The sequence below is a fragment of the Balaenoptera acutorostrata genome, chromosome 11, assembly GCF_949987535.1.
Source record: "Balaenoptera acutorostrata chromosome 11, mBalAcu1.1, whole genome shotgun sequence".
Lineage (NCBI taxonomy): Eukaryota > Metazoa > Chordata > Mammalia > Artiodactyla > Balaenopteridae > Balaenoptera > Balaenoptera acutorostrata.
This window is the reverse complement of record NC_080074.1, coordinates 87,725,913-87,737,858: the sequence shown is the minus strand read 5'-3', so window position 1 is coordinate 87,737,858 and position 11,946 is coordinate 87,725,913. Positions and strand designations below refer to the sequence as shown.

The 11,946-nt window shown below is 37.9% G+C and overlaps 1 protein-coding gene across 1 annotated transcript; it reads left to right on the top strand.

The window, feature by feature from the left end:
* Positions 1-432: 432 nt before the first annotated feature.
* LOC103011914 (SH3 domain-binding glutamic acid-rich-like protein 2) lies at positions 433-760 on the top strand. Its single transcript, XM_007194841.2, has one exon. The coding sequence runs from the start codon at positions 433-435 to the stop codon at positions 754-756; it is 324 nt and encodes a 107-aa protein (XP_007194903.1). The 3' UTR covers positions 757-760.
* Positions 761-11,946: the final 11,186 nt, after the last annotated feature.

Genomic DNA, 11,946 nt, shown 5'->3' with positions numbered 1-11,946 from the left:
GTTACTTGGGACCCTCTTATAAGATGATAATCATATTGAGAGCAGATTCAGTCAACACTGTTTATCTACAACCCCTTGTATATACTATGTTCTCAACAAGTATATATTATGCTAAGTTATTAAAAATTAACCTCGTATTTTTTTGCCATTTAAGAAAACTGTATTTGATTGGGGGAAATATTAAGCAATATAGGTTATGATATACTCTACTACTAATTACAAAGTGACTTTTGATACATTTTAAGATTAGTAACAATGGGTGGTGAAAAGATGAGACTTTATGCCTCTTGGTATCCTTTGTTTACATTAGTTTATGTTCCCTTTTCCACTCTAAACTTTGTTTAAGGCTGAGAAAATTGATCTGCAGACCGGGCGGGAGGGATCCGGATCCCTGCGATCCTCCCAGACCGGAGCGCTGTGTCTGGCGAGAGGATGGTTGTCCGCGTGTTCATCGCCTCCTCCTCGGGCTCCGTGGCGATCAAGAAGCAGCAGCAGGATGTGGTTAGACTTCTGGAAGCCAACAAGATAGAGTCTGAGGAGGTGGACCTCACGATGTCAGAAGAGCAGAGGCAGTGGATGTACAAGAACATTCCCCCGGAGAAGAAGCCTGCTCAGGGCAACCCTCTGCCACCTCAGATATTTAATGGCGACCGATACTGTGCAGATTATGACAGTTTCTTTGCATCCAAGGAGAGCAACACAGTCTTTTCATTCTTAGGCCTGAAATCACAGTTGGCATCAAAGGCAGAACCTTAGCGAAGACAAGTGGAAGAGGACGGAGATGCGTTTTGGAGCGCCCCTGGTACTCAGCACACACCTGCTTACCTAATGCATCACTGTGACAGAAGCCACATGCATTATCAGTAACTTTGCTTGCCATGGAAAAGGTGTTTTGGGAAGACATGGGTCTAATGGGATTGCATGAGTGCTTTAAACCAAATCAGGACCATGGTGGGTTTTTTTCTTGTATTCAGAATTGCCTGCAGTTGCCTCACTCACCCGGAGGAGGTACTGTCACCTGTTACAGGTGTGCTTCCTGAATAACTGAGTGATAAGCGGGTGGCACCACCAGAGAGAAAGTACTGGATCTGTCCTGGGTTGTAGTTGATGCCAGGATTGCTCACACCTGCTTCTCTTCAGGCTGCCAAGGTGGTATCCTTGAAATTAGTCTGCCAGGCTATTAGAATATTTTGATCAGAAAGAAAAAAAGCCATGTTGGTTGACAAAGGGCTAAAGATCTTTGCTGCAGAGTCACAAACATCACTATTCCAGTGCTTGTCATAACTGAAGAAAAAGTTAGATGTTCTAGCCTCCTTTTGGTAATGGAAATTCTTACCCCCATAAATCCTCCAAGCCTCTACAGATGTTTCCAGAAATCACTGTTGCAACAGTGTGTGATCAGAACCGAGTGACAGGGATGAAAAGAATTGCTGTTTTAAAAAATACATGCTTCTTTATCACTTACAAAGGAAAAGTTTCACCTAATGTGTAAGATTGCTTAAAAGATATATTTAAAGAGGTGCACTGACAGTTAATTTATAAGGACATAATCTGACTCGTACCTGAAAGCATTTCAGCTTTAGCAACTTATTTATGTGTAAGTGTACATATATTTTTAAACGCAGCTCCCCTAACTGATAGCTGCTTATATATTCTGCGAAGGGATCATATTTTTCGAGAAAGGAAGATCTCGGTTAGATATATTTTGTGAACCCTTGATGAGACAAATTAAAAGATACTAATATTGCTGCGCAATTTAATTTTTTTTCCTGTGTTACTTTTCATTGGTCCTCTGACTCTGCCAGCTCGTATCTCTGGCCAATGCACAGTCCCGGATTTTCAGAGTAACGTAGCTACGTGTTTTCATTCCACATATGAACGCCAATGATTTTTCAGAACAGAGTACATACAAGAAAGGGGCTGTCAGAGACTCACTCTGAATTGTACTTGGCATGTGAAATCTGTCCTTCCTTTGGAGTGGTTGCTGATAAACACTGAACCTGTCTACTTCATTAGGGCAAAGGCTCCTTTTCTGCATCCTTGTCCCTGCTCACATTTTTAGAGTTTTTAGTTGCCAAACTTGGGAATAGTCTTGAATAGAATAAATTCAGAGGGCTGCCTAAGATATTCTGCTATTCTCAGCATCCTGATGGGCCTGAGACCTGCCCTTTAGATTCTGAGCAGGAAGTTTGTAAGAAATGGAAAGAACAGAAGAATTTAGGCCCTGTCACCTGTGTTCTCTCTCCCTCCAACTTGCTAAATGTGGACTATTCTAAAGAACTTGTTGAATGCTAAAGCTGACATCCCAGCCTGAGATTTGCATCCCAGGGCTACAAACAGAAGAAAAGCATGCCACTGATTCCTACGTGACTGGAACAGATACATAATCCACAATTCTCTCTCCAAGGAAAGCTGCTGTAAAATCATGGCTATGACTGCTTAGTTGGCATTAAATACGATCCAGGTCAAATTCCACTTGATAAATCCCGGGGACTATCCAGGAAATTTTTTTTGAACTGGATATTGTGTTAAAGTCTAAGAAGACTTAGAATTATTTTTTTAAGATACAGCAATTTTTTAAAAGTTAATGTTCCAATGGTCTAACTTACATTTTGTCTACTCTTGCCAGTGAGTACCAAGAAGCAACTTGGTAAGATTGAGTCTTGGAGCTGTAGGATCAATACAATACTTGCTAGACCGAGAAAGCTACTCAGAATTGTTTGTCTCAAAACTTCTGAATTACTCTGGTTGTAGTAGGCCCCGTATGGTTGTCCTAAACAGACTAGATGAATAGGGGAGCTAAATTATTTACCACAGTTACAGACCATCTACCTCACCCCACTTTTTCTTTTTTTTCTTTTTTTTTTGGAGCAGCAAAGAAATAGGAGAGACCAGCTTCAACTGGTATTGTACTTGTTATGAGCGAGCTAGAAGCACATTGTGTGACATTTCCCTCAGTACCCAGGCTCTGCAGAGTCCTAAGGTATTGCCCTCTGGGACCACACCATGTTCAGAGAATACTGTGTCCTTACTTGTGTTTTACCAGCTGAATTCCAAACATGTAATGGTTTTCTTCATCCCTTCTTTAACTAGCTGCCTTTAGATCTGGATAATCACAGTCTTAAAAATCTAGGAAAGAAGTGGATGGGAATTGCAGACATAGATGTAATATCAAGAGCATTTTAAGACAGAATTTTTATTTCCTATAGTAGGCTTGTTGGGGCAAAGAAAATGTGCTGCTAAAAATCAAATTATGCCATTTTAAAATGAGATAAAATACAGAGTGCCATCCTGCTAGGTATATGCAGACCAGAAGAAAATTTAGTTGGGGAAGTACTTGTTTTTCCAGATTCTGGTATTCTAGTAAAATCAAAGAGGAGAAAAGGAAGACTTTTTTTTTCTCTCAGGCTCTAATATATTTTAGATTTGTTTCTGTTTTATAGATTTATTCAACACTCCCACATAGATGTTTTTATATTACATGAATTTAATAATGAACTAAACTTACTTTTGTCCTCTGTTGTTGAAAGGTACCAAAGCCTTTTTCTGGTTTGTTTTGTTTTGTTTTTTAATTTGATTTTGCTGTGTAGGGTTTTGCTTTTTCTAGAAATGCTTTTCATTTAATATCTTTTCTAAAGTGTCAGAGCCCATTTTGATCTGCAAAATTAGTGTTTTTAGATTTTGGTTTGTATGCATTTGTCTCTAAAGGCATTGGTGAAATCTCAGATTTTATATTCAGCATTAAAGAGGAATAAATTCCAGGAAAAAAAAAAAAAAAAGACTGAGAAAATTGAGCAATAATGATGGAAAAGAATGTGGAAATGTGGCATTTCAGAAAAGAACATGGATATGCCATTATTCTTAGACTGCAATATTTTGTTCCATGGAAATATATCCTGACCTTAGTTCAAGATAGCCTTTGTGAACAGAAACACATCAGTTGATACCTCCATATAATTGTTGACCTAGCAACTGCCGTCCTTGCTTCATAAATATTGTCTCATTTTCGAAACTTATTTGCTTAAATAAAAGCTGCTGCTATGAGGCTTATAGGTTAATTATGCCTATTCACAAAAAAATGTTTGTTTTAAAGTTGTTGCTAAAAATTTCTGGATCTAGTAGCAAAATTATTGTAACATAAAAAATGCTATTTACCATGTGTAGTTAAGAGCTGATAGAGACCTGATTCACTGTGGGAGGGACCACACAAGGGTGTGAATACCAGGAGGCAAGGGTGATTGGGGGTCATCTTAGAGGCGGCTGTCACAGTATATTATGCAAATTAGAGAAACAACTGTTTGTGAACAGTTTGGGGAGTCTTCAGGGCCCCTAGTATTCTCCATGGCCCCTGAATACCCTGAAGACAATGAAGAACAATTTGTCATTCTTGTGGGAAACATGGAATTAGTAGGCTGTGATCCTTGTGGCTCCTGAGCAAATGTCCCCAAGATCTGTGCGTCCTTTTCCCAGAATGTTTACATATTGCAACAAGGAAGGAGAATACGTAATATCTACATATTCCCTGTTAGAAGTTCTTCTTTGTTTAGAAACTATGCCCAACTGCTTTCTACATTTCAAGTAAAGAAATTGTCAAGAAAGTAAAAAAAAGTAAAGTAAAGTAAAAAAAAAAAGAGCAGATAGAGATAGCCCACTGACTCATCAATACTCTTACACATTGAACAACTTCCATCTCTTCTTTTAGTACCACATTTTGTCAAACACATCAACATGAAATGAAAGAGATTAAACATCTTATGACTGTGTAAGTAAAACCATCATTTTAGCATTAACATTCATACCAAACATTAGAACATCCTAAACTGAAGGGAATTCTAGCCCATGATCATCTATTCTAAAAATTTGAGTTTACAGATGGTGAACCTAAATAATAAAATATATTATCCTATTAACCTATACTAAGAAACCCCCATCGCATGCAAAAGCTAATAGTTTGTCACAGCTACAAAAATGAAAAGGCAGCACCATCAGACTAATAATGCCATATGATCTGCCGTGTCATGAAAATACCAAATGTTATACTCCTGAAAAAAATGGGAATTTTTTCTCTGGCTATGGAATGTTATGTTCCCTTTGGATTATCTTCTGTGGGCCCATTTTTACCCAGAGATAATAAAAGCTTTGTATGAGTAACCTAGGATAGACTACGGTCTTTTGAAACTAACTTTTTCTTACTGCCAAATAAATCTCTTTTAAATATGTTCTCTGTGAGGCAATCATGACATCCATTGGCCAACTGGATCTGGGGTTATGCCTGGATACTTTCCACATTGCACGTGGTTGTCAATTTGAATTGTGTATCAACTACCCATCATATCTGGCACATCTGTACTTAACATTGGCATTAATTTTACCCTATTGTTCTAATTGCAGTACTTTGATGTAATGACACCATTCAATTCACAGATGGTACTGGTGGGGGGTTTTCCCAAAAAAATATAATGTAATTTTAATTTGGGATGTGAGAATGCCAAAAATAAGAGCTTCATTGATTAAGTTATCCGAGCCTGCTGAACAGTTGAACATTTGAAGTACATCGGAAAAACTGGGAGAGAGAACAGCAGGTTTCAGTCCCAACCTACTGCAAATGTTTTGTTTTTTTTATTATAGTCTCTGGGGCTCATAAGACTTATCTGTTCACAAACTAACTTTGACATACTTAGGAAAAGCAAAAAAAAACCCCCTATATTTTCAAAAAAAATAAACTCCTTCTTTTAAAGGTGAAATCATTTGGTGAACTGAGAGGGCTGCAATTTGAAAAGCAATCATTTAATTTAAATGAATAAATTTTAAAACTATTTAAAGGATTATCACAGATCTGATGTCCATATACATATATACATATATATACATATATGGATATTCCTGTGACATCATGAAATAAAGCCTATTACAATTTGTATTTTATAGAATCAAATCAGGGGAAAATTGAGCAACTTTCCAAAGGTCACAGCATCCCTCATTGATGGAGGAATGACTAGAATACAGATCTCTCCTTCTCATTTAAAACTATTTTAGGACACATTACCCATTTTGTTGAGTCAAAAACTGCTACCATGTTGTTTCAACAGGAAATTGACTACGGGGTGGAAAAGTGTGCAAAGGCAGAACTATTATACTTGGCTTTGGACTGGGGGCGGGAAGTGGGAGGGACGTTAACTGTATGAGCAACTCATTTGAGTAATTTACCTAGAAATAAAAACAGAACCTGGAGGAAGTCATGAAGGGAATGAGAAGCATCTGACGGCAGTGTGAGTGAAAATCCAAAAGGCCTACGCCACTAATCATCCATGTACTTTAGTAAAAACAGGAGTCAGGAGCTGATAAAATTCTAACATTGCTGGGTATGTCTGATGAAGTGATAGGGTGGACTCATTGATTTTTTTCTCCGTAGACTTTTATGGGACCAAAGGATTCCCAAGGAAGAGCTCCAAAGTTCTCCCCATTTCTGTGTGAAAGGCAGAGTGACTTCAGTTCAGTGATCAGGTAGGAAATGCTGTTATTTGGCCCCATAAATATTGACGGTATTGGAAGTCCTGTACCTTGAAGTTTGAGTCTTACTTCATTATAAAATTCATAGGCTGGTATGTCTTTGGGATACTTGTTTTAAATATGCAACATTCTTAGGGCAGTGGTATCCCTACACCCTGGCCCCTGCCAGTGGTCAGAGGAAGCCCCAGCCCATTAAAATTGCCAACTTTTGTTACTTGGCATAAAGGATGTGTGAACACTGTATTAGGTTATGATAGGAGGCTGGCCTGGGAGGCTGTAGATTCATTAAATAGTAACGGCTCACTTTGAACATACTTTTGGAATTTTCACCTGCATCTCTCATCACCCGCTTTCCTCCAAGGCCCTCCCATTGTTGACATAAGCTGTAGTTATTTATTAAAATGGCATCTACCATGTAAAAAGTTGTACTAAGTTCTGTTTCCATCTCTGTGTTCATTGTGGAATTTCAACATCTCCAAATTTATATCACCTTATCTGCAGTGATCAGTGTTAAAATGTTAGACTACACTTGATTTTTCTGAATTACCAGTAACTTAGGTATCATGAAGTCAGTTAGAAGCCTCACTTGGGAAAGCACAAATCTTACCCCATGGTGGCTTTTCAAATCTTTAAGCTTTCTTATATGCACTGGGGTCCATGGAGAGCTAATTCTGGAAAGTGTGTGTGTACCAAGAACCTTGGAATTCAGCCTCCCCTGAAAGGTTGTGACTCCCAGCTCAGTGCTTTGATATACTGCACAGAATCATGGGAAGAAGGCCATGAAAGAAGTCCTGATAGCATAAAGCTCACTCTCCTCTTAGCCAATAAAGAGGCATCTTCAATTTAGACATGCATCCTTTCTGAGTAAATAAACAGTATTAGGGAGCCACTTCACATTTCTATTTTTCACCACTTTTTCTTTCAATCATCATCTAGAAGTGATTTCTCTTCCACGGATTCCCTGCCATCCCTCCATTCCATTTTGGTTTATCTGTTTCCATATCCCTATTACCATAATTTTCTAAAAAGTTTTCTCTCCAGGTATATATTTTTATTTTATGTATATGCTTGTATGTGTGCGTATATACAAACTTCCTCACGTATTGCCAAAAGTAATTGTGTTCCAATTAATTTTTGAGGCTCGTGCAGCTGTTGATTGAAGTGGCCATTACAAGATGATTTAGCATGTAATTTTAGAATCACATACTGCAAGTTTGAAAAGATCTACACCTGTGTTTACCTGTGTACTAGAACTGGTTCTAGGGAAATCCAGATGAGACCCAGGTGCCCAACCCACTTTGTTGCAATATTTACATTTTTCAGTAAATATGTTTATGCCTCACATTTCTTGTTACACAGTCCTAATTATGATGAACAGCATTTCTATACCTCCCTCTGGGAAGTGGAATTCCTTTTTTTTGAGAAGTAGAAGTACAAAACTGACTTATAGTCGTGCCAATTTTTCAAGCTTATTGGAATGAAGATTCCAGAGCATTGCTCTTCAGTGAGCCTCATCTTAAGGCTGGTCTTTAGGTAACTAAAAGAATAAAGCATCTTTCACATAAAATCTGGGTGTAAGAGTAAAATAAATTATTAAGAGATTGAAGTGCAGAAGTTCAATGTATGATCAGATGAACTCAGAAACATTGTTACAGAGTGCACATGGCTTTTAAATTGACAATATGAAATATTTGCACTAAGTAACATTAATTTTTTTTTTCTTGCAGCACTGAGGGTTTTAAATATGCTGCCTGCTGCCTTTCTTTTCACTTAATTCATTTGATATTCATTGTGATCAGAACTGAGAAATTCTGAAATGTGATCTTCCAGATGAAAAGTTCTGGTTGTTAGGTTATTGGGTTTTAAAACTTCAGGCATGGGGCTTCCCTGGTGGCGCAGTGGTTGAGAATCTGCCTGCCAATGCAGGGGACACGGGTTCGAGCCCTGGTCTGGGAAGATCCCACATGCCGCGGAGCAACTAGGCCCGTGAGCCACAACTACTGAGCCTGCGCGTCTGGAGCCTGTGCTCCACAACAAGAGAGGCCGCGACAGTGAGAGGCCCGCGCACCGCAATGAAGAGTGGCCCCCACTCGCCGCAACTAGAGAAAGCCCTCGCACAGAAACGAAGACCCAACACAGCCAAAAAATAAAATAACTAAATAAATAAATAAATAAAGTGTAAAATTTATAAAAAAAAAAAAAAAAAAACTTCAGGCATGTTTTAATTAATTTTCTGAAATAAGGTCTAGACCATTACACTCAGAATATTCAAATTTTAAATGACCTAGCAATTTTCCAAGTAGCCTAAAATATGATTGCCAAACTAATATAAGTTTGATCTCATTGTCTTAATCATCCCACTGACTCTTCTGTTGCTAAACCAAGAAATATTTTTTTCAGCTCTTCATGTGCCCAGTTGTTCATTTTCACTGAACCTGGGCTTCCTTTGATCAAAATAAGTAGCAAGATGTGAATGTATTTTTAATAAGTCTGTGGAGTTGTTGATTAGCCTCAGCATTTTCTGGTAAATGTGAATTGAAAATTCTTAATTTTTTTTCTTAATTTTTTTTTTTTCTAAGTTTTTTTTCCTGAGTTTTTTTCTGAGTTCATAGTATTGACTTCTTAGCTTGTCTATACAGTAAGGATTTTTTCACACACAAGAGTACCTTTAAAACCACTTGACTCAGCATGCAGTATTTTGAAAGATCTGAAATCATCCACTGGGCTGATAATAAGACCATGTATCATTTCTCTGCCATCATTTGTAAGTGGTATTCATGTGCTGAGATTTAAGAAAATATTTCAACAATTTTACAGCCTCTACAGTGTGCATGTGTGCTAATAATAACCAAACCTTGTCTATGGCTAATAAACTTCTTCATAGGAAACATATTTAACTACGTTAATTATAGTAGAAATGAATTAAGGCTACTCAAATAACTTCTTTTAACTTTCTTAATATACTAGGACAGTGGTGTTTCTCTAATAATGGTTAGCACAACATGAATGCAAAATATTCATTGTTTATTTTATTCCTTGCAAAATGAAACAAAACACAGTTTCCTGAAGTCACATCTTTTATGTTACTATTTCTTTATTTAAAAGATGTTATGACATATAAATATGCAAAAACCTTGATTAGATTCCTGTTTTGTCATAATGACAACTCATTGTCCTATATTTTGATATTTGGATTTCCATCAATCAAATATTCTGAGAAATACGAAGAGTGGTTCTTTCATATTTGCAATGCAATGTATGATATAAATCAATTAGAAAAAGATAAATACGTTTTAATGAGACTTAACTGGCTTTAATTAGTGTCCTGAAGAAACAGAGAAGGAAACTACAATTTTTTGAGTGATTACTATGTTCTAGGGACTAAGCTAAGCATCTTACATCTTTCTACTCATTTGATCCTCATAAAGGATCAGATAATAATTCCTATTTTATAATTAGTGAAAATAAACTTTAGAGGATTTGGGAAAATTCTCACGCATTTTCAAGTACATCCTTATGGAATTCCTTGAATATATGTATCTGTCTTTCAATTTTGAAATCACACTTAACTTTTGGGCAAAAATCACCTGCAAAATGTATAACAAATTTCCCATATACCTGATTTTAAGCTTCTCACACAAACATCAGTTACATCTATATGTCAAGGAACATCAAGTTAAATTAAAAATGAGTCAGCGTTTTTAGCATAATCACTAACAGACTTGTTAATTAACCTGCCAATTCTTTCGAAAATAGCGTTCACTTTTGCTTTATAAGTGAGAGTAGATTAAGCAATTTTTCTTCCACTGATTTTTTTTACTGACTGTAGCTATTACAGTTTCACACAGTCTGTGACTACTGCATCATGTACGCAAACAAGGAATTGAAAAGTACTTCTTTGTATAAGTTCATCACTTCCATATGCAGTTGAGGTATGACCCAGATATTGTAAGCTTTTTCACAAATTGCATGGATCACCCATGTTAAGCCACTCTTCTGTGTATTGGGTTTGATCTACTGTCAAAGACTCTGAGTGTGGAAATAGACCACAGGAATCAATTGAAAATGGGAGGAAAGACCTAGATAATTTCTAATGTCCTTTACCAATTTTAATTTATGGCAATTATTTAATGCCACCTTGAGAATAATTCCCTATGCAGACCATAATTAAGACTATGTAACTAGAAATATCACAATATACAATATAAGAGGAAAATAAAAGCTACCAAGTACGGAACATCTACTATAAGACAGGCACTATCCTATATGCCAGGGGTCGGCAATCTTTTTCTGAAAAGAGCCAAATAGTAAATATTTCAAGCACTGAAAGCTGCATGGCCTCTGTAGCAACTACTCAACCCTGCCACTGTAGCATGAAAGCAGCGTTAGAAAAAAAGCAAACAAAGGAGCATGGCTGTGTTCCAATAACGTTTTATTTATAAAAACCAGCAGTGGCTTGCATATGACTGGCAAGCCATAGTTTGCTGACCCCTGTTTTATACCATTGTCTGTAATCATTAGAATAAACATCAGAGTTAAACAAGGTCCTACTGTATAGCACAGGGAACTATATTCAATATCCTGTAATAAACCATAATGGAAAAGAATATGAAAAAAGAGTATATATGTATAACTGAATCACTTTGCTGTACACCGGAAACTAACACAACATTGTAAATCAAGTATACTTCAATAAAATAAACTTTTTAAAAAAGAATAAACATCAGGTAGGAACCAAGATGGCACAGTAGAAAGACGTGCTCTCACTCCCTCTTGTGAGAACACCAGAATCACAACTAGATGCTGGACAATCATTGACAGGAAGACACTGGAACTCACCAAAAAAGATACCCCACATCCAAAGACAAAGGAGAAGCCACAATGAGATGGTAGGAGGGGCGCAATCACAGTAAAATCAAATCCCATAACTGCTGGGTGGGTGACTCACAGACTGGAGAACACTTATACCACAGAAGTCCACCCACTGAAGTGAAGGTTCTGAGCCCCATTTCAGGCTTCCTAGCCTGGGGTTCTGGCAACGGAAGGAGGAATTCCTAGAGAATCAGACTTTGAAGCCTAGTGGGATTTGATTGTAGGACTTCGACAGGACTGGAAGAAACAGAGACTCCACTCTTGGAGGGCACACACAAAGTAGTGTGAGCATCAGGACCCAGGGGGAAGGAGCAGTGGCCCCATAGGAGACTGAACTAGACCTACCTGCTAGTGTTGGAGGGTCTCCTGCAGAAGCAGGCGGTGGCTGTGGCTGACCACGGGGACAAGGACACTGGCAGCAGAAGTTCTGGGAAGTACTCCTTGGCATGAGCCCTCCCAGAGTCCGCCGTTAGCCCCAACAAAGAGCCCGGGTAGGCTCCAGTGTTGGGTTGCCTCAGGCCAAACAACTAACAGGGAGGGAGCTCAGCCCCAACATCAGCAGAC